The sequence below is a fragment of the Strongylocentrotus purpuratus genome, unplaced genomic scaffold, assembly GCF_000002235.5.
Source record: "Strongylocentrotus purpuratus isolate Spur 01 unplaced genomic scaffold, Spur_5.0 spur5_scaffold_7, whole genome shotgun sequence".
Classification (NCBI taxonomy): Eukaryota; Metazoa; Echinodermata; class Echinoidea; order Camarodonta; family Strongylocentrotidae; genus Strongylocentrotus; species Strongylocentrotus purpuratus.
In genome coordinates this window covers 8,328,336-8,352,591 of record NW_022145613.1, presented here as the reverse complement: position 1 = coordinate 8,352,591, position 24,256 = coordinate 8,328,336, and the positions used below count along the sequence as shown (strand labels likewise).

Below are 24,256 nucleotides of genomic sequence, written 5' to 3'. Positions count from 1 at the left end.
CTTTTGTGTTTGATTTGATAAATGAACGATTACCTCATTCCTTTAAACAGTATTGCAGTATGATACAACATGAATATTCCACAAGACAAACATCGGGTCGACAATTACGCCTTCCTTTATTCAAAACAGACCAAGTAAAGTTTTCTGTTTCGTTTGTTGGAAGAAATTTTGGGGATATGCTTCCTACTGATCTAAGAATTGAGAGATCAAGAACCTCTTTTCGTAAAGAACTTACAAAATTGATCTTGGGTGAAAACCACGAATTATTACCTTGTAATCAGGGCTCAAATTAATTTTTTGTCCACGGGGGCTCTTCCCCCGAAAAAAGAGCCCCCGTGAGCCTTCTCACGGGGGCTCTTTTATTACTGACGGGGGCTCTTTTTTATACAAATATCCATTGAATCGGTACCTATGATACTCCTCAATTATTTGCTATTTCATCATTATCATTTCAATCAGCATTTTCCCTCTTACAAATTTACAAGCTACATAGCTGTTACTGGCCTGTGTATATAATATATACGCATACAACATTGATCTGTATGATGCCTTTAACGTGACATATCTTCTTCTCCCCTTGCAAACGTAAAAGAAAACATGGTCATTAAAAGGGATTAAGCGACAAATAATGATTGTGATTCAAATTGATGCGAATATTTGTTTGAATAAGCACTGCTATTCACCCGAATCTTCTTTGTAAAAACAACTTTTACAAATCTCAGCCATGCTTACTGAGTTGAGACGTTTCATTCAATTTAAAATACCCATTACATAATACACTTCTCCTAATCTCAAAGTGATCTTACAGCACAGTGGCAGAATTGCATGGCTGAGATTTGTAAAAGTCATTTTTACAAAGAAGATTCTGGTGAAAAGCATTGCTTATTCAAAAAAAATCCTTGCATCAATTTGAATCACAATGATTATTTGTCGCATGGTCCTTTTATTAAATAACCTTGTTTTCTGTTTTGTTTGCAGAGGGAGAAGAAGCTATGTCACGTTAAGAAATCATAAAGATCAGTTGTATTATGCGTATATACATATGATACCAGAACAAATGTTGATTATCAGAATGTCATTTTGGAATACCTCTATACAAATACCACATTGTCTTTAGCCCGTATCAGTATTAGTATGATCCAATATAAAGCTATTATTCTTTATTTAATTCAGAATAATGCTTTTCCTCGAAAATAGTTTTGCTATTTTTTTAGGGTTGAGACGCTAAAAAATGGTTTCAAATGTACATTACACGAACCCTGAACCATTGCAAAATGATGGTGGTTCTCTCTCTCTCTCTCTCTCTCTCTCTCTCTCTCTTATTTTAATCTGTAGTTCAGATTGGCTTGAGTGATCACTACATGATCGTAGCCTCGTGGGGCAACATCAGAACTAGGGTTAATGAACATAAGTATATCACTTTTCGTGATGTTAACAAAATGAATGTTGATAATTTTCAAGGAGAATTGTTAAATGAATCATGGAATGATGTACACAATATAAACGATGTGGATGAATCTTATTGTACATTTGCAACAACGTTTAAAAGGATTGTTGATAAGCATGCCCCAATGAAGACGAAGAGGGTCAAACAAAATAATGTCCCATGGATAACAAAAGAAATAAAGGACATGATGAAAGAAAGAGATAAACAGAAGAGGAAAGCTAAGCGCATTGGCAATGTTGATGAATGGGAAAGTTATAAGAAGTTAAGAAATAGTGTTACTACATTATTGCGAAATTCAAAAAAGGTGTACTTACAAGATAAAATAAAGGAAAATGCAGGTAATAGTGCCGCGATTTGGAAAGCACTTAGATGTATGATACCTAATAAACGGAGTAACTCTCGTATTCCTGGTATTAAATTTAATGATGTAACGATTAATAACGATCATGAAATGGCTAACATTTTTAATGATTTTTTTGTCAGTATTGCACGAACATTACATGATGGTTGTAATTCAGATGGTGACTTTACTTCCTTTTTAAAAAGGGCAGATACAACATTTGAATTTAAGGCTGTTTTGATCGAAGATGTAAAAAGAGTGCTGACAAATATTCCTGAAAATAAGGCCACTGGTTTGGATGACTTACCGGCTAAAATGATTAAAATGGCAATGTCCTACATTGTCTCACCATTGACACACTTGATAAATTTGTCTCTAACCAGTGGCGTAATCCCGAAGGAATGGAAAACTGCAGTAGTAATCCCCATATTCAAAAGTGGGGATGTTTTTGAATTGTCAAACTACCGACCGATCTCGATCCTCCCGATCCTATCTAAAGTTATTGAAAGGATTGTGCATGAACAGGTCACTGAATATCTTACACAAAATTCGTTGTTGTACAGTCACCAATCTGGATTTCGCCAAAACTATTCATCCGCAACAGCCCTCTTGAACCTTACTGAAGATCTATTATCTAATATGGATAACGGTCTGGTAACCGCATTTGTAGCGTTGGATTTAAAGAAAGCGTTTGATACTGTAGATCACAATCTGCTCGTAAAGAAACTCGAATGGTACGGATTTGATCAAAATAGTGCATCTTGGTTCAAAAACTATTTGAGTGAGCGCACACAAGTCACCAAAGTAAATGGTATTACATCATCTGTTGGGAAAGTAGAGTGCGGAGTCCCACAAGGATCAATATTGGGGCCGATGTTATTCCTAATATTCATAAATGACATTGCAAATGTGGTGAAGCATTCATCAATATCATTATTTGCAGATGATACGTGTATATATTATTCCTCCAATAGTGCCAATGATGTATCAAACAAGGTTAATGATGATTTAAATACTGTAACTTTATGGCTGAATGCTAACAGGCTGATACTTAATATGAGCAAAACTGAATATATGCTTATTGGATCCCATAAACGAGTAAAGCAGTTTCATAATGTAAATATTAATATACACATCGGTAACAATGCACTGAAAGAAGTATATAGTTGTAAATATCTTGGCGTAATTCTTGATCCTAGTTTGAATTGGAAACTGCACATAGACCATGTACGCAAAAAAGTTGTCCGAGGCTTATTTCTCTTTCGTAAAGTCAGACCTATTGTTGACTTGTGTACTGCTAGAATGCTATACTTTAGTATTATTCAAACACACTTTGATTACTGCTCTATAATTTGGAATAATGCTACTCAAGTCGTATTAAATAAGCTACGTGTTCTACAGAATAGAGCTGTACGGATTATGGTTAAGGCACCTTTTGAGCAAAGAACTCGAGAAATCTACCAACAAGCAAAGATAATCCCAATCGTTGATAGATGGACAAGAGGAAATTTAATCATGCTATTCAAGATCATGCATGACTTAACTCCAACGTACTTATCTTCACGAGTTGAATTACGACATAATCCACACAATTTAAGAAATAGCGATCACAAAATTCAGCTTCCAAAGCCTAAGACCGAGTTTTTGAGAAGAAGTTTCTTTTATCATAGCTCCAAATTATTCAATTGCCTCTCTTTTGAAACGCGAACCTTAGACACACTGGCTACCTTTGTTCGCACCATTGATTTGAATGAACTCATGTAGACTGAACATTATCTTGCCCTTTTTACAATTTTTACCTTCAATTTGATATTCTATTGGTTATGTTTTAAATAGATATATATATATATTTTTTTTTTTTTTGATTAAATATTTTTTAATAGTTTTTTTTATTGTTGTTTTTTTAAATAGTTTTTTAAACACGATAAATATTATACCCATCCTCTTATTTCTGTCTTGTGTTTTTTTTTTTCTTCTAATGTTTACCTTGATGTTTTTTGTGTTATGTTATCGGTTTTACAGTTTTTCTCGTATGCTTGTTGTCGTCCTAGTTGAATATCTGCAATCAACTGTCTTATTGCTTGTTGTTTTGTACTTTAATCTGTTAGATATTTATTTGTTTGACTATACATGTACATATTCATTGCCTTACTTCTTGCATTTGCAACGTTTTACATATTATTGTATAATTCACTGTATATTTATTGTTATTTTTATGTTTGTGGACCCCTTTGAAAATCAGCTGTGCTGAAAGGGCCATCCACCCTATGAGAGGAAATGAATAAATAAATTTAAAAAAAATAAATAATCATGCATTATCAACTACATATAAAGCAGCAACCAAAAACTTAGGGTTATCTGAGATAGGTGAAAGTAAGAGTTAAAAAGAAAGTCATGCTAAAACGGCGCTTCACTTCCCCCCGCCCCCTGAAAAAAATAAAATAGATTAGTAGTCCTCCTCTCCAGAATCCCCCTCCCCCCGCTTTAATATCACATTTTCACTTGGCAGCCCAAGGGGGCCGGGGGGGGGTGGGAGGAGGGGGTTAAACCCCCTACCCCCCCCCCCCGCCGTAGATCTGCCCATGTTACCATATCATTCCACGCAGGAGCGGCGATCTCGGGGGGACGGGGGGGGGGGGGGACACGTCCCCCCCCCCCCTCAATTTTTTTAGGGGGGGATCGTCCCCCCCCCCTGGAAATTTGAAAAAGTGTAAAACCAATTGTATAGCATATACTGAATAATGACTGCAACACACTTTTAGGCTCTGGAAGGCCCAAGAGTGCAGCGTTTAGACTAATAAAATTGCAAAAAAAATCTCGCTCGGTCGCTACGCTCCCTCGCATAACATCCTCGCAAAAAAAAAAAAAATCGCATTTCGTCCCCCCCGGTCATTAACAGAAATCGCCGCCCCTGATTCCACGACATTTTGGTCTTCCTCTTCTCCTCAAAAGGGACTTTTATATTTGCATGGACGTGGACGTGGACGTGGACGTGTTACGTCCTTTTAAGGCACTGGTAATCACATGTGACGTCCTTTTAAGCACTGGCAGTGCCTTAAAAGGAGGTCACACGTTGCAGTCCACGTTCTCATCGTGCAAATCTAAAAGTCCCTAATATTGATTTACTGGTCGAGGTTCATTATTTGCTGACAACGAAAAACTTCTCCAGGCCATGACCATGTTTCTGCCCTTGCCCGATCGCCTCCAGCTCCAGCAGACATGGCGCGGCAGCGTGCACACGCACCGCTACTAACGGCGCAGTAGGCCTATAACCACTGCTGACGGCGGCCCTGCACTGCGAGCTGAATCGGTAATAATAGGCCTACTCATAAAACGAGAAATCTTGCACGCTAATCTTAGTTCCATTTCATTGGTTTAAGGTTTGAAAATTGAAACTCAATATTGTGTTAAAGTTATAACAGAAAAGATTATCTTTGTTTTATAATTCCACCGGGGCGATTTTTAATTTTGCAATCGCCCCCGTGAGCAACCTGACGGGGGCGATTTTGTAGCTCACGGGGGCGAATCGCCCACCGCCCCCGTGTATTTTGAGCGCTGCTTGTAATTATATACCGTAGATGTATATACATGTAGCAACCAGTCTCGTTTTTTTAAAAATTGTAATAAATATTATACACAAATCTTATTTATAGGATTTGGAAACACAATGTGTATTTTTCAATGAATTTTATTTCAGGCTTTAGATAGCGAGAGTCAGACTCGACTCGCACATGTGCTATTTTTTTACTCTATTTTACCATCGATCACAAACTCATTGTAAATATTTATTTATTTTTTTTACTCTTAACACTAAAGTTACTTAATACTGTTTTTCAATATTTGTATAATGTACATGTATATCGCTGTAGAACATGTATGTTTATAATTCATGTCATGTATTTATGTTATATTGTCATTGTCATTGTACATTTATACAGGTATATATCTTTGTTTCAATGTTTCAATGGTGAAAAAATAAATTCAATTCAATTCAATTCAAGGTATGTCGTATCGGTCTGCATGTGAACATAAATGCTAATTGGAAACTGAAGGGGAGTCATTAGAGTCAGTATAGGTCAGAGAGGTACATGAAGGCCTACTGTAAGCATTTGTAGACCAAAAGTGCGAGTTTATATTCGGTGCGTTATTCGCAAGTACCGCCCAAGTACAGTATGATAAAGGATATTTGGGCGGCGATTTCTTTTCATGACCGGGGGGACGAAATGCGGGGGACGAAATTGGGGAGGGGGGGGGGCAGGAAGAAGAAGACAAAAATCCGCATCACCACCACTCTTACATGTTACGCACGCCCTGGGAACGTTTTTCAAAGTCGGGGGGGGGGAGGGGGGGGCTAAGTATTTACGATCAGGTAGAGCAAAGCAAAGCAAAGTAGAGCCTAAATTGGCGTGGGGTCCAAGGGCAAAGCCCCGGCGGGTGTCAAGGGGCTGAGCCTCATGAAGCTCAGGGGTTTTAGGCATTTAATTAATATTTCGACACCTTAACTGTTACACTGGCATGCAGATCACTTATTGGAGTGGGGTCCAGTGGGGCGCCCCAGAAGCTCAGGGGTTTTAGGCATTAAATTACGATCAGATGAGCATCCAGGGGCGCCTTAGGGCCATTGGTGGGGTCTAGGGGGCAGAACCCCTGGAAGCTCAGGCGTTTTAAGCATTAATTACGGTCAGATGTGCAACCAGGGGCCCGCCTTAGGGCCCTTGGTGGGATCCAGGGGCCTTAGCTCCCGGAAGCTCAGGGAAAAATCATGCCATTTCAACAACATTTGTAAATCACTGGTATCGAATTAGAAATAAACCACGTTTGAATTTCATTTGGGGGGAACTACCCTCAGTACGCAAGTGCGAGGGAGCATAGTGAATGAGAGGCCCGGTGAAGGTGACGGAAGTTACTACCCCCTCACATGTTTTTGAAGTTTTGTTGTATTAAAAAATTACAGTCCTTATCAAAACTATAGTATAAAAACAAGCAATATACCCTTTTCACACCTCAATTTTCTCGGTATTTACTTGTACATTTTGAAGGATATTATGCGAGGGAGCATAGCTCCCGAGTGAGAAGATTTTTGCATTTGTATTTGACTAAACGCTGCACTCTTGGGCCCTCCAGAGCCTAAAAGTGTGTTGCAGTATTTAGTCAGTATTTGCTATACATTTTTTTATGCACTTTTTCAAATTTTGAGGGGGGACGATCCCCCCTACAAGAATTGAGGGGGGGACGTGTCTCCCCGCCCCCCCCCCCCCCCCCGCGATTGCCGCCCCTGATTCCACGTAGATAACAAATGATGCACAACAAATCCACCTCCATACAATAGTTCATCGCGTTCAGTAGTTCAGTTCCATGCTGCACAGAAGAAAACATCACATCGCTTTTCTTTTGATATAAAATAGAGCACTGACATGGACAGAGAGGAGGAAACTTCGAAGGCAGAGGTTGAGAAGTTTATGCTGGGTGCTGATGCAGAGCCAGATGGAAAGGAGAAGACAACATTCGGATGGATGTGGTGCAGACCAAAGTGTTTTCAGGTTTGTGTATTCGATATCTGCTGAACTTATACAGTTGAGTTCTGGTCACGTAATTCCATTGTAAAATAAACTTACTAGAATCAATTGGGAGAGGTTGGTTATGAAGTAGGTCCTATGAACTTATGCCATGATATTCATGATAAGACTTTGACTTAGTCTTGCTGAAGACCACATGCATGCCCGCACAGAATTATGTATGTTGGGAATGAAGATGATTTTCAACTTTAGTTAGGTACACGGACGGCTCCAACAGGGAAATGGTGTTCACTTTTATCTGAGTGCGGATTCTTAATTATGATCAAATGTATAAAGCGATGCCACCGACTGATTATTTAAAATCGGTAACCAAAGTGCCAACATTAATGTTTTATGTCCGATTAGTGATTTTAGGCATTATAGAACAAATATTTAGGCTGATAATGTTCGTTTGGTGTAAAGCACCCACTATAAACGTTTATATATATATGCAATCAGGACGTGTTAGATGTTAGGTGTTAGTTCTTAGGTGTAAGGTGTTAAGTGTTGTAGGTTGAAATTCTTTATTATGTCGCAAGGGACCAGCACCACACAAGACTTAATTATTCTTTCTTGCTGGTTCCTCATTCGTATATATATTTGTATCTTTTCTTATGTTATTTGTATGTTCTTTACTTATCTGTAAATATCAATGTTATAATCATGTATGTTTTTATATGACGAATGAAATAAAATGAAATGAACAAATGAAACAATGAAATATGGTATAGCTAAAGACCCACACAAATCCAAAGGGCCCAAACGAGCAGCTATTCTAGACAGTCAAGAGGACTAACTATTTTTTTTTTTTTTAATTTTATTATTATTATTATTATTATTATTTTTTATTTTTTTTGGGGGGGGGGGAGGGATGGGATCACTGCAAGTCTCTATTTCGGTATCAAAATTAAATGATACATGGGTTTATGAGGCTCTGGTGGCCAAATTATATGTTTCAGGTAATCCAAAATCTGATTTTAAGGACCCAAATGTAACATACGTGTTTCAATAATAATAATAATAATTACAGTGCTTATATAGCGCCTAACACTTACTTTGTCAGAAGTCTCTAAGCACTCTACAATAACGCGGCATGATGATTTTTTTTTCAACATACATATTTTGTAAGTGCGTTACACAAAAGGTCCCTATTAACTCAAGCACTATAACATCATTTTGAGGCACCGGAGGAGGAGGGGGGGGGGGGGGGGGTCAGGGAGCCCAGAAGCTATATAACACGGCCCAATAGGAAATGCGTGAAAATCATGTATTCGACTTTATCAAATCATATGCTATATGACGTGTTTAACCCATTGATTATAGCCATGTATATAGTAATTTAGGCCATAATAATTATGTGTCACATCGGGTATACCTTCACCTTCCATCATAAAAGTTCAGGTAGTTTTTCTTGATTAAATCGTAAATATGGGCCCACCCATCGAAGGGCTCATTGTCTCGCCTAATTAATGTAGTAATCATACGCAGCCTTGTGTGTATCCCCACATGAAAGAGGCAAGGACTTTTTCTTCAATGGAAGTTTTCCTCAATCAAAAATGAATGCACTATGCACTCGTATATAATAATAATAATAATAATAATAATATAACGTACTTATATAGCGCATGTCACAGTGTGTCTCTATGCGTATATTTATTCATAGGGTGGAATTCGCTCTAATAAAGAAAATGGCTGTGATGGAACAGGGCAGTTCATTACAATAATAATATTAAGTAATTTAAATAGATGTAACTCAGCACAGTGACTTAAATTTATTGTGTAGTGTATTGTACTCAATGTACAGCTAGCATTCAGGCGTCGTATAAAAGAAACAATTTGTCGTTTGTTATTACGTCGTAAATTATACGATCAATATGCACACCGGATTAGTGAGTACGTCTCACCTTGTGTATATGGGATTGCTAGATAGGTAGGAATGAGAAACGGGTTGATAGGACAAACTATTTGAAAAGTACTGGAAATGCAACAAGTGATCGAGCCTTGTGGCTTAAAATGCTTAACAACACAGTTAGAGAAATACCTTTATTGAAGTTAATGAGATCTGTAATTAATCAGTGTGCTCATAGGCAATCGCATCACGAGGAGGAACTCAAATTAACAGCTGCGACCCCCTTTTCATTCCTAATTAAACGCCATCTAAAACTATAGTGCTTGAAATGTAGACAGGTGAGATATGCTAATTCAACAATTCAACATGTTCCTCGTAACAGATAGTAATAAGCTGATAAACCTTGCAATCTTATAAATAATATTTTCAAACATTCAAAATTATTTTGCAGCCTTTTGTAGGACTATTATCTAACAAAACTGGTGAGAAAACATCAATCGCAACATTTGGTGGCATTTTGCTTTTTTTAAAATAAAATGAACCTCATTATACCTGGCAAATGCTCAAACTTCTTTCAGAAATATTTAGCAGCCAGACACTATGCAGGTACATGTACATGAGACATGAACGTGTGCTTATCATAATTGCCTTGTATCATGCATTGGAATCATACGCAGCACTATAATCCTTTCTGCTTCTGGTATCAATAGAAAATTGCCAAAAATAAAATACCATACTCTTTGTAAGACGGGGGCCCAGATCAGCTGCCATCGGGATGTCCCTGGTTTAAGCTTTCATTGGGATTATTTCTACAAGGTACAAGTAAAGGTACTACCGTATGTATTCTTTACAGTAGGCTTTGATTGAGCTCACAATAGGCTCACAAAAGACTGTTTACCAGAGAGATGTTCATTTTAGTATTTGAAATTTGGGCTCAAGGCGAAAATTGTGAACTACAATCGTTTACAGTAACATAAAAGAACAGCGTGAAATTACCAAATATAAAATCACTTATGTTACATGTGGGCCTTTAAAGGTACTATGTCCCGTTTGCAGCCAACATCAAATAATGTAGCACTTTGCAGGAATCGTGATTTTGTCATGACGGGTATGTCCTATCTGTGAAATTTAAATGTTAGCAGTGTCCTAATATTCAAATTATGCAAGGAAACCCGTTTCCTTGTTAGACTTCACTGTCAGACACTATTGAGTGACTGACTGGCTTTTTTCATCTTTGGTAATAACAAACATAACATGAGCAGTAAAGGGTACATGAGCATTTGTCTACATCAATAACCCACTTCTTGTAATGGCCAAAATTAAACTGATTGAACCTTTGCGCAGTATAAAACGTACGACCATTCGGTACAATAGTCTGAAAAATTAGAATATTACTTACTGGCTCTATAGCTCCTAAGTCGATTCGACAAAAATAGTCGTTATTTTCGCACTTAAAAACATTTTCAAGCCCCCCTTTTTTTTAGGGAAGTTCTAAATTAGTATTGTCTTTCAAATGCCGTTGGAATTCAACCTTTTCATTTTTTTGGCCTGCAAATGGGACATAGTACCTTTAAAGGCATCGTTTAACCAGAAAAATGGCCCTACGTGTTATCAGTGTCTGGGATATGGTGTGTAATATTGAAGCCCTAAAAAAATTTGGCTATCATTATAATAGCCACATACCGACAATGTATCACTGTATTCAGTTACCAAAAGAGAGATTTCTTGTTATCCTATTACCCTAGTAAATTGTTTAAAGCAATCCTCTTGACTGTCTAGAGTAGCTGCTCTTTTTGGCCCTTTTGAAGCAACTTTTAGCCTTTAATTATAATGAAGAATACGCATTTGTTTTTAAAGGGTGAACACCATTACCCTGTTGGAGCCGTTTGTGTAGCTAACTACAAGTGATAGAAATTATCAGCGGAACACTCGTAAAAGGGGAAATACATTTGAAGAACAATCCTTTTCAGGGGACATTTCCTCTTTGTTATTTTTTCAAACTTATTTAAAACTTCCATTGTCCACCTTTACCCGGGTTACCCAACATTCCCACCGTCAGATATAGGATGATGGATTGAGCTTCGATTGGGGGTTAGGATTGTTTTTTTTTCTAGGGTCGGGTGGAAGCTGGAATTTCATCTAGTGATAAAGACTTAACATCGGAGCAATCGTAGAAAGTCGATATACCATACGTATTTGTTAATGATACCTCAGGTTTTGGGGGTTTTCGTTTTCATTTTTGGTTTTTTTTTTTTTTTTTTTTTTTGGGGGGGGGGGGGGGGGGCTTTGATGTGAGTAGATAAGCCATAATTTGAAGACAAGTCTTCCTTCATGTAATCAAATCCATGAATACAGGCTATGATCACAACCTCTTCGTGCCTAGACCATTGTAATTTATCATTTTAAAGATCAGTTTCCTGGTTCTATCTCCCCGTAGGTAATCAATAACCCACTCGGGTACTGTGGCATGCTCTGTCTGCTGACTATCTGTCAAAGTATGACGACATTTGGGCTGGTCTACGTCAATCTGACCACTCTAGAGAAGCGCTTTTCCTTTAACAGTGTGCAGAGCAGTTGGATATCGAGTTCGTACGACTTCTGCAATCTCGTCGTCGCCGTACTTGTGAGCTACTTTGGTGAGAAGGGTCATCGGCCACTCTGGGTGGGAATCAGTTCCATCGTCTTTGCAATGGGTAAGTGTCGATTCAGGTAGCCGTGGCCGATTCAAGGAGGGCCGGGGCACAATTATTCACAACCTGAGTGATTTTTATTTAAACTGTCTCTCCAATCTCTTCTATCCAGGTAGGGATAGATCCTGTCATTTGCATGATTGGAGAGATTGTTCAACTAAAATCGGACAGATTCTGGACCAGCTAGGGGCCTGGCAAACGGGCTTGTGCCAACACTTTCTAAAACCATTATTACAAACCGTCATACTGATTACTGTGCTCCTCCCAAATGGTTTTGCGAGCTCCTTTCAAATTTTGGACCAAAGTTTGTGTTCTCTTACCGGATCCTGTATACGCTTCTTTGATGTAATTCATCAATTTGAGCTCTGACAAGGTGGACAGGGTGGATTTTTGTCGTTGTCTGTACAGGCAACGAAATGGACAAAAGTGGGTAAATACGCGTCGATGTTCCGGGGGGGGGGGGGCAATTTTCATTCACACACAGTGGATCCCTAAAATATTTTCTATTTTGCTATTCCATTTTGCTTTTCATTTATCGTTAGGCCTAACTTGCGCAATAATTAGACCCCTAGCCAATAGGCCTATAACCTAGACAAACTTCTAACTTGGTCTCCATGCGATAACTGGTTAATAAACATGATGATTTGCTTCTTCTTCAAAGATATCAGAAAGAGAATTCTTAAGAAATACCAAAGAGCGATGGGTCATTGCTGATGCCTCATCATGTCGATGGAGGAGGGGGGGGGGGGGGGGTTCGGATCAAGAAGAGCATATCCATAACTCGTAAAACACCATGATTACCAGGACGCCTTGGTCACATTGGTATTAGTCAATCTCAGGGTAGAAATGGAAGTGAGCAAAACAAGATCAAAGATAACAATCATTGAAGAAAACAAAATCCTAATATTATCAGTTTATTATGTTTTATATTCTATCATTTTCACTAGGGTCCATCATCTTTACCTTGCCTCATTTCATTTCTCCAAACTACGTCTACCATGAGACCGTCTCTGATTACTGCGGTCTGCCGAACCAGACAAGCTCGTGTGATGACGTCATGCATGAACCTGTCAATGAACCTTCCTATGTGTACCCCTTCTTCTTCGTCACAGGTCAGGTAAGTGAAAGGGAATGTCTCATAAAACATCAGGGTTTTGAGAAAAAATTCTAAAAATTTAGGTAGGTTTATACAGTACGTCCAAATAAAATGGGAACCCGAAAGTAATCTTATAGTATGAGCAAATAATGAGCTTTGTAAATTAAAGCCTTTGTTTTTTTTTCTTCAATAAAGTAGAATTAATATCCTTTCAGATGATGATACTTTGATCGCATTAATCCATACACTCTTCACCGAGCAACATTGTTTTGGTAATTTTTTGGGGTAAAACTGGCACAAATTTGTTCATATATTGGCATTAATTTCGGTATGATATTCTTTCAGTTATTACATGGTATTGGTTCTGCTTCCTTGTACACACTTGGCGTAGCCTTCATCGATGAAAACGTACCAACCAGACACTTCAGCACGTATATGGGTAGGTATTTGGAATATCACTCATGTGAACTAGATTATTGCTGGAGTTTTTTTTTTTTTTTTTTTTTTTTTTTTTTGTATGTTATTTTGGAAAACCCTCCCCTTATGATTTTTTTGATTTTTGATTTTTAAAAAAAATTTAATAAATAAGCTCTCGAGATCGCCATTATCGGTCTCGTCGGCTATAGCATTCTCCGTGAAGGTTTCGTCCCGTTGAAGTTGCCAATAAGGCATTTAAGGATCATTCGAATATAGAGAAGGTTGAGTTCTGAGAAGAGGTAAAAAATTATTTGTGAGCGTTATCATTGTTATTATGCAAGGGTGGAAGAACATCAGATTAAACATGTTCCCTGAAAAGCATGGCTCTTCAAATGCCTTCATATTCTAAGTATGACATGAAACATCGTAAAAATCGGGGGGGGGGGCCGGGGGGGGTGGTTTTTCGCCATGTGCTCGTGTAGTCCCATATAAATAATAATAATAATAATAATGTTCAATTCTTATAATAGCGCATATTACAAAATTGTCTCTATGCGCTTAGATACGAGAGAGAGAGAGAAGAGAGAAAAGACATGAAGAATATTGAGCTTTCACCGTTTAGCAATTACAATTATCAAATCAATTACAAAATTCACATACATCATTCTGTGTACAGTGCTTGTAACTTTGCCAAGATTTGGCCAAATTTCTTATCATTTTGATGATTCCAGAACCTTGCAATACACACGAATACTTATATACTTGATGATCAACCTTTTCTGATGGATTCCACGCCGTTTCTTTCACAATGCAATCACATGACCAGAACTCAACTTTATCTTTAAGGATACTGCTCAAATAAACATTCGGTATTGATGAATTTGCATAAACAAAGTACAAATAACCTTCCAATTGACAAATAATATGTATGATTATTTGTGGTCTCTCTTAGGCGTTTACCAAGGAGTATGTGTCATTGGTCCTGCGATTGGTTATGCAATAGGGGGCGTGTTTCTCAGTATCTATGGAGATTTGAATGTTTGTTTGTTTGTTTGTTTATTTATTTTTATTTCTGCATTTTCAAAATGAAACATAATCATATACATAAAGTAACAAATATTTCTTCATTTTACATGATTATACATTTTTAAGTACATTGAATAAGATGCATACAAACACAAATATAACTTCAATGAAAAAAAAAGAAAAAAGGAAAGATAAATTACAGAAAATGCAGGAGACCGCCATCATGAGCGGTAAGCTTGAAATCGATGGCGGCCTCGAGAGAATAGCGGCAAACTCTCAAAAAATATAGTTGTACACACGAAATTGATCAAGTGGGTGCAGTGAAAGTGCATGTCAAGTGCGAATAGGGTTCTGGTATGTAATGTTTATAATACAATACTATTGTATTTTAAGAATTAATAAATTAAAATTATATTCGAATTAAGAGACGAAGTTTAATGAATAACGATTTTGTATGAGGATATAATGTGACGTTTTAGTGTCGCTTTAAAAGAATAAAGGGTCGAGCATGATTTAATTAGTTGAGATAAATTGTTCCATAAATCGGGGCCATGGTGTCTGATTGATTTATGTGTAATCAACAATCTGGGGTTAGTTAAATGAAAATTCTCAGAAATACGAGTTGGATAAGAATGAATTGTATTATTATGAACAAAAAAATTATCGAATGAAGGTGGCAGTTGCTTATTCATGTATTTGAACATAAAAATTGCAACTTGGAGCGTATGTAAGTCAGTGACTTTTAAGGTTTTTAACTTAAGAAATAATGGGTCTGTATGGGCTAAAAAAAGAGATCCAGTACAAATACGCAATGCCCTTTTTTGTAATAAAAGAATTGAATTAAGTTTGGTTACACCACAATTTGCCCAAACAATATTACAATATGTTATATATGGAAGTACTAATGTGTTATACAATAAAAATAACGTAGTATGGGGCAAAAGAAATTTTAACTTATTTATTATTCCAACACTTCTAGATATACACATAGATACATAATGTAAGTGATCATTCCATGTTAAATTTTCATCAATAAAAACTCCTAAAAACTTTAATGTCCTTTTTTGTTCGATTGCCATATTATCAATTTTAATATTAATACGGAAATTAGTCAAATGAGAATTATAGTGTTTAAAGTGCATAAAATGTGTTTTTCTTATGTTTAATGAGAGCTTATTACACTTAAACCAGTTCGAAACTTTGTGTAATTCACAATTTAAAATATTCACTAATGATTCTAATTTCTTATGAGAGCAAAACATATTTGTGTCATCTGCAAAAAGAATAAATGACAATAAAGAAGATGTGTTGGATAAATCATTTATGTATAAAAGAAATAACAGTGGGCCTAAAATGGAGCCTTGGGGGACGCCACAATTAACGGAAAGTAAATCCGAATTAAGACAGTTAAAATTAACATATTGTTTTCTATTTGTTAAATAATCCTTAAGATATGAGAGGACTTTGCCCCGAATACCATAAAAAGAGAGTTTTTTGAGTAAAATATTATGATCGAGCGTATCAAACGCTTTACTGAGATCTAAAAAAATACCAATTACGTGTTCTTTATTTGCTATGGCATTAGTAATCTTATCATAAATTTGTACTAAGGCCAAGTCAGTGGAGTGATTTTTCCTAAAACCATATTGATTTAAATTTAATATTTGGTGAGTATTTAAAAAATTGATTAACCTATTATAGACAATTTTCTCTAAAACTTTAGATATGCTAGGAAGAATAGATATTGGACGATAATTACTAATTTCATGCGAATCATCTTTTTAAAGATCGGAATTACCTTCGCTATCTTAAGTAAATCTGGAAAAACACCTTGCAAAAAAGACTGATTAATAATATGGCTAAGTGGACTTGCAATAACATGTATTATTTGTTTTAAAAGTGATGTACTAATTCTATCACAACCTTGAGCTTTGGACATGCTTAATGCTTTAGTAACGGTAATAATTTCATTAGGGTTTGTTGGACTTAAAAAAAGTGATTGTTGGATTCGATCTGATAAAAAGTCAGTATAATGAATGTTAGGAGGACTATCAATTTTACTTGCAAGTTGAGGCCCAATATTGGTGAAAAATGAATTAAAATAATTAGCATAATTACTAGAATCCTCAATTATAACATTATTTAAGGTGAACTCATCTTTTGGTAAAGGGTCTATTTTTTTCCCCATAATTTCTTTAATAATTTTCCAAGTAGCATATGTGTTACAACTAGCCCTCTTTAATTTATTTGAAAAGTGTAGCTTCCGGGATATTCGAATTAATTTTGTTAATTTATTACGGTATTTTTTATAAGTTGTTAAATTTACATCAGTTTTGTTACGTATATATGTTTTATACATGCGATTTCTAGTTTGTATTGATTTTAGTATACCTTTCGTTATCCAAGGGTTATTTGGTTTATTTTTTTTACGTTTAACTTTCGCTATAGGAATATTACTATCATAATAAGTTTGTAATTTATTATTGAAAATTTCATAGGCAATATTTACATCGTTTACATTATATACGTCCACCCATTCCTCTACAGCTAAATTCTGCTTTAATAATTCAATATTATGAGGGGTTTCTTTTCGATACATAATACTATTAAGTGGTTTCAATTGGGAAATTTCATGTTCACATATTACAAAAATAGGTAAATGGTCAGAAACTTCTGAGCATAATAATCCTCCAGTTATTTTTTTAGTAAATGCATTAGAAAAAATATTATCAATAAGCGTTGAGGAGTGTACATTTATTCTAGTGGGCTTACTAATATATGAACAAAATCCATATGAACGCATCAAATGAATAAACCTGTCAGAGTTTTTACTATTATGGGGTAAAGAAAGAAAATTTATATTAAAGTCACCCAGAAAATAAACATGTTTATTTTCCTCAGATATTTTATGAAGACATGATTCAAAATTGTTATAGAATAAATCAAAATTACTGTCAGGGGGTCTATAAATCAAACCAATAACACAATTTTTCAGTTTATCATTATCAATTTCAATAAATAATACTTCTGTCTGTTCAAATTTAATATCATGACGGACTCTAAATTTCAAATTATCAGCAATATAAAATGCTACCCCGCCGCCTCTCCTTCCTTCACGATCAGCCCTTATTAATGTGTAATTAGGTAAATTAAATAACTGGGGAGAGTCATGATGTAACCAAGTTTCACTTACTCCAATTACAGAAAAATTAAAATTATTTAAAGACTGAAGGAGATTTTCAAAATATTCAAAATTTCTATTTAAACTTCTAGAATTAATGTGTAATAAGGAGATATTATTCAAATTATCTATAAATGTATCATTAAATTCCAACGGTGTATAATATTTACTTTCATTTACAGAATCATTAAATGTATTATCTAATGATGTGGGGAAAGGTAAGTTAGAAGCTATCGTCTCCATCAAACAAAGGGGTAAAGGTTATATTCATGTTGATGAGTGCATGTGCACGTGCGTGCGTGTGAATTACATTGTTCAGGTGCTGGTGCATATACAAAATACAAATCTTCAAAGCATTAACCAAAACTTCGACACCCATCATGACAAAATCGATTGCAAAAGCGCATAAGTGGCTCTCAGCCAACGCCCAATAAACAAAACTTACACTAATCAAATCTATTATGAATAGTGGCTTAGTGAATTGAAAAAATACTTTATAACTGTGTTTCCAGTGTCAAATGCCATTTCATAATAATATGACTTCTCCCACCGATTAGGGCGCTTTTCTGCGGCGGGAGGTAGGATAAAAAATAAAAAAGCAATGAAACGAACGAAACCTGCGTGCAAGGAATGATTGATGTATTCATTGCTAACTAGTTTGACTGGACAAAAAGAAGGCACACTCAAGTGTAACATTTGACAATACAAGTGGCAATGCGACAGGGAAAGATAATGCGAGTAGCAAACGTGTAATTCCAGTAGCAAAAGATGGTATGTGTCTTTATTCAAGAACTTCAAAGCTGAGAATTGTATTTACATACAGTATCCTTTTAAGTAGAGGGTGAATTTAGTAACCCAATTAGGAGAGGAATGATGCGCATATTCATTCAGATTAAGCACTGGACTGAAATGAATTTACATTAAAGATCACTCCTTTCATTCACTACGGTAACCAACCAGTCAATAATGCAACGAGTAGTGCTTGTTCGCTTTTGTTAAGGTAATTCTTAAGGAACTTAATGTCATATTTGTTAAGAGTATATTTTAACATAGTTAAACAAAATGTTACATTATTGATAAGTTCACAACATATGCGATAGTAGTAAGGATAATACATAACAAGCTATAGAATGATTTAATTTAAATGATCGTGTGAAACACGCGGAGGTTAAAGAGCCCCATTGTCGACATAAAATAAGTGACTAAAGTGCGACCAGCTACAGGAGAAAGAAATTCCATTAACAAATGCGTAATTCAGTAGGAGAAGAACAATGTATGAATTAATTCAAAGTTAACAAAGATAAAGACCCAGTGAATAGGTCGGTCCACCAACTTATGGATGTACCCCCCCCCCCCCCGGTACGAGCAACAAGCTACATCAACCTGTACCTAACAAACAAAACCTCAATTCTTGGAATCCAGCTTGATGTTGATACTGATACGTAAGTTTTTTTTTTTTTTTTTGTAGCATTGTTTTATTGTATTCATTCAGTACAAAATATATTAAAACAAAAAAACATACAGCTTCATTGATTTAAATAACATATCGAAGTATAAAGAAAACTGTACATCCCTCAAAAAAATACATAAGATAGTTTAATACACAGTACATAATGTTTTCAAATTAATTATACTGAACGAATAAGTTGATCCGATTATTCCGATATCACTATTAGTTCATTCTCGACTACAAAGTATCTTCTCCGCTCAATATCTCATTGAAAACATGTTCTTACAACTGTAAACTAAAAACTGGAGAAAACGGAGATGTCTCTGATAATATGGTGTTCAAAATAAATCATGAAGTTGTTAATTTCCATTTTATTTTCCTGTAAAAGAGGAAATGTGGAAATCGAAGATGTTTTCTGTTTTCCCGATACAATTAAGTAACTTCCAAACTAACATTTTCTCGATTTTTAACATGATTTCACCCATCCTATTTTGATTTTCACCCCCCCTCCTGTTCACCCCCCCCCCCCCCACCCCTTTTCTCTCGGCCTTCCGCCTCCCAGACTCACAATAGATAAGGACAGTCCTCTGTGGGTAGGTGCCTGGTGGATAGGATTCATAATGAATGGAGTTCTTCTCTTTATCTTCTCACTCATCTACATGGGATTCCCTAGAGCGTTACCAGGTAAACCTAGTGACAAAAAGAAAATCCATAATTCATGTATTGTGCAGTATAATTATGTCGTGTTGTTGTGAAATATAAATGTATTTCATTTGAACCTACAGTAGTAATTCAATACAAGATATTCAACAGGCTGTATAATTCTGCCAAAGTGATTTTCATTTTAAAGCTTGCTAGTGGTTGGAATGCACACCAAAAGTTTACCAACTAATAAGTGGTGCTGTCATTCTTTGAGATGTATTTTTTGTTTGAATGGCCAGCCTCCAAAAGACAAGAACGCTCCGTTTTTGCTTCCGACGAGATTAATTGAAACCTGTTCAATTCTTTACATTCTATCTTAGTAATTTACATCAAATATTTCTATACAGTAGGCTTGCGGGTGCACCATGTGTGAGAGAGAGAGAGAGAGAGAGAGAGAGAGAGAGAGAGAGAGAGAGAAAGAGAGGGGAGGACGGTCCTGAAAAGGACTCTCGGTAATCTTTCTTGAGGGTGTGTAGTCCTGAAAAGGACTGTTTGTGTAGTCTTGAAAAAGACTGTTGGTTATCTTTCTTAGCTTATAGAGGAGAACTATAGCGCTTGGAGAGGATGAGTGGCGGGAGGTTGACTATCCGTCGTCAGGAGTATTTCTATGATATAAGTTTTAAATTCAGTTTTAAAATGCACGGATTTCCTTTTAATTTCCAGGAGGGAGTAAAGTCATGAGAGATCGGAAATTTGAGACTCAAAAGGGAAGCGAGTTCACAGTGAAAAAGGGCGCCATCAATCAGACGAAAGATTTACCTCGAGCTGTTTGGACTCTTGTCACCAACCTTCCATTCATGTTCATGAGCATGACCGTAGTCGTCCAGTTCTTCCTCTTGGCCGCTTTTGCAGTCTTTGGACCAAAGTTCATAGAGTCTCAGTTTAGTATGACTCCCACCGAGGCGGCGTATGTGATGGGTGAGATTACTGACGGGCAGGCGTTTTGGTTCAGTCCTTGTAACTGCTAAAGTTATGAACTGATGAATACAACTTGTAAATCAGATTTGAACTTTATGTTGATCCAATGACGTTTTAATAGATAGATTGGAGTCACCGCTTTCGAAGTTTTAGAGTCAGAATGATATACTGAGACGACCAAAAGTTCTTTTTAGGCAATTGTATTGACCAACCTGTAAGACTTCTGTAAGACATCGATTTCATGAATCTCTGTACCTTCATCCGTAAGTTTCCTGTAGAATGTATTGGTGTATTGAAGCACTTCAAAGACTCCCCTACCAATCGCTCTCTCTCTCTCTCTCTCTCTCTCTCTTAACCTATTATTTTCCCCTGCAGGTATCCTGTCCGTGGCGGGAGGTTTCACTGGCGCCCTCATCGGTGGGATATTTCTCAATCGCCTCGATCTGAAGTTTACTGGTCTAATGAAACTGGGCGCAACCTTGGCATTTCTGTCAATGTCAACATGCTGTGTGTTTACCGCCGTCTGTCCAACGGTTGGTTTCGCCGGGGTCACCGTCTCGTATGGGAACACGTTAGTACATTCATTTGAATATTCATATTTGAAAAATGTCTCAAAAGAATATTACTTTAGCCTACATTCTGTATAAAATAGAAAGCTGATTTTAAAGAATTCCAAGCTCCGCATTAATTATTGTTTGTTCGTTTCTGTTTAGCTCACGTCCACTTGTTAAGTCAAATACTTTATGCAGAACATTCAAAAGCATTTAAACCACAAAGTTATGCTACCTGCATTCTGTGAAAAAGAAGACCTTTTTGGTGTCAGAAGTGGGATAATATTGCCGCACAGTCTCCAGGAGGACCAGGAGATTAGTCTGGAATACTCCTTGTTAAAACTCGTCTCGCCACTGAGAACGTTTTTGTCGACGCCATTGTCTCCTGGTATTTTCGTCATAATGGAGAACGGATGACTGAGCAACGTGAAACTTTTGCAGTTGGGTATGATGGGACATTGAGACCCGAATTCACAAAGGAGGTTTGTCGACAAACCTAGGTTTATGTGCGTCATAATTATGACGCGTTTGTAGAAACCTTGGTTTGTAAAAACGCGTCAAACGCGTCATAATGACGCACATAAACCTAGGTTTGCCGACAAACCTCCTTTGTGAATTCGGGCCATTGTGTTCATGCTTTTTGGCCATAGCTTGGTCAAATGAGAACTGATTGATATATTTCCATGTGTGTATTTTGTAGGAGCCTGTCTCACGTGGGGACTCCTATCCTAAATGCAACGTGTAACTCGCACTGCGCCTGCTCAAGCAGCTATGATCCTGTATGCGGGAGCGATGGGATCATGTATTTCTCGGCCTGCCATGCTGGTTGCGATGTCGGTACTCTCGAAAACGGTGATATGGTAAATCGTCATTTTTTTTTTCACTGTTCGTAATCACGTTTTGTTGTCTGTGGTGCTTCAGATACATCTTTTAAAATCTTATTGTTAGCGACTCAACGCCCAAAGTAAACCATGTGAAAATATATTTATTCTTAAACTGCAGTCATACAACCATGCCGACCCCAAACCGACCATAAACCGACAAAATCTGTGCCAATCGGGGTGATGTCGGCAGGGGTGTCCGGGCAAACTATCTAGATTCTATCGAGCTGTGTACCAGGTCAGTTCGGGATCGTCGGTTTGTTGTCAGACATGCGTCGGTTCCCGAAATAGCAAAATTTGAAAATTGATTATCGGTCTGTTGTCATTCTATTGTCCGTCCTCCCGGTCTTATTGCAGTATGAAGGGGTATTCTATAATTTGGAATTAAAAGATATTGGATGTTCATTGGTGCGATGCCACCGACACGACAAATAATATGTGCACACTCGTTACCATGAAAATGGTAAAACTGATAAGATGGGACTCGATATCCAATAGCTTTAATTTCATCATCATTTTAGAAGATCGATTTTGAAACGATGTATGGTTTATTGTTATAGCGGCCGATAAACGTAATTCATTCAATTCATCCATTCTTGCAATTTCTTTTAATAGACTTTTATTGAGTGCCGTTGTTTTACCGACCCAACTACTACATCGGGACTAGGAACTGCGGTTTCCGGGACTTGCGACAACTCGTGCCCCTACACCAAGCTCTACTATGCCGCATTCTTTTTCATTCTCCTGTTCGGTGCCGCAACCGGTGTTTCGACCTGGACTGCGAGCATACGGTAAGGGCAGAAAAACAAAACAAAACACACACACACAAAAAAAAACGCACGCACACGAACACACCCACCCTCACTCAAAACCAAAACCCTCTTCTATCTTACGGTGAAGTTTACGTATGTACCTTTACCAAGCAGTCAGGTAGAGAACTCATTTTTGGGGGAAATGAAAATTCCTTAAAATGAAAACTAAAGGGGGGTCAATTAATATAGGCACCTTTCAGCTTCTCTGCCCCCTCTCTACTCCTGGCTTTGTACTAAGCTGGGAAGGCCTGGGTCGATTTCACTTATTTTGGCCCATAATATAACTATATTAGAATTACCTAAGATTCCTATGAAAATTGTTGTTCTTGATTTTCCACTTGATTTGATTTATTTCAGGATCGTTTCACACAGCCAAAGAGCTTTCGCACTTGGATTCCAAACACTCTTGTACGGGTTAATAGGTAGGTGTAAGAAAAGTCCATTTAATTTTTGGTCAGAATGGCAGAGTCTGGAAAGGACTTGATAAAAACGGGGAGCCACAATTCCGAGAAAAAACTACATGTACGATTAAAGGAGCACTTTCGTTGTGTACTTAAGTTTCCAAATAGGCTGGGTTTTAAAAGAGAGGGCACGGGCCGGCTCCCCATTTCTTTTTTTTTTGGTAATAACATACATAAAGTGAGCTGTAAAGTGTAATGTGTCTACATCAATAACCCACTTCTTGAAATCGCCAAAATTTAAACTGATTGAATCTTTGCGCAGCACGAAACGAACGACCATTCGGTACAAAGTTCTGAACATCAGAATATTTAATAAAAGGACTGCAACCTCCAAATTCGATTCGACAGCTAACGGTCTTTATTTTCCCACAAAACATTTTCAAGCCCTTTCGTTTTGAGGGAAGTTCTAAATTAGTACTACTTTCAAATGCCGTTGGAATTTCACCTTTTTTTTGTTTGGCCTTCAAATGGGATATAGTCGGGACATAGTACCTTTAAACTCCTTGTTGTTCTTTTACTTGAGGTTGTGTACCTGGACCCATCGTCCTGGGTGCTCTGTTGGATCAATCGTGTCTCCTGTGGGAAACCAGCTGCGAAGGTACGGGGAACTGCTGGCTGTACGAGAATCGGAACTCCGCTCTATGGTTTCTCGTCATCAGCGTGGGTTGCCAGTTTCTGGCTGTGATGTTCTTCCTCCTCGCTCTGTTTTCATATCGCCCACCCGACCAAGTCGTCCCTACCAAAGGCCAGGATTCGAGCGAGGAAACGACAGGAAATTTATCGCAGGACAGCAATAATACAGCAGTAACTGCTTGAACTATATGTGTAGAACTTAAAGATAAACTTGAGTTCTGGTAAAAAAAAAAAAAAAAAATTAATT

The 24,256-nt window shown here is 37.1% G+C and overlaps 1 protein-coding gene across 1 annotated transcript; it reads left to right on the top strand.

The window, feature by feature from the left end:
- The first annotated feature begins 7,127 nt into the window (after positions 1 to 7,127).
- LOC577875 (solute carrier organic anion transporter family member 4A1) lies at positions 7,128 to 24,256 on the top strand. Its single transcript, XM_030973991.1, has 13 exons — positions 7,128 to 7,327; positions 11,629 to 11,884; positions 12,829 to 12,998; positions 13,323 to 13,416; positions 14,347 to 14,432; positions 19,024 to 19,043; positions 19,614 to 19,735; positions 20,417 to 20,671; positions 21,047 to 21,242; positions 21,923 to 22,082; positions 22,719 to 22,894; positions 23,273 to 23,337; positions 23,900 to 24,256. Exons 1-13 carry the CDS (start codon positions 7,202 to 7,204, stop codon positions 24,190 to 24,192), a joined length of 2,019 nt encoding a protein of 672 aa, XP_030829851.1. The 5' UTR covers positions 7,128 to 7,201; the 3' UTR covers positions 24,193 to 24,256.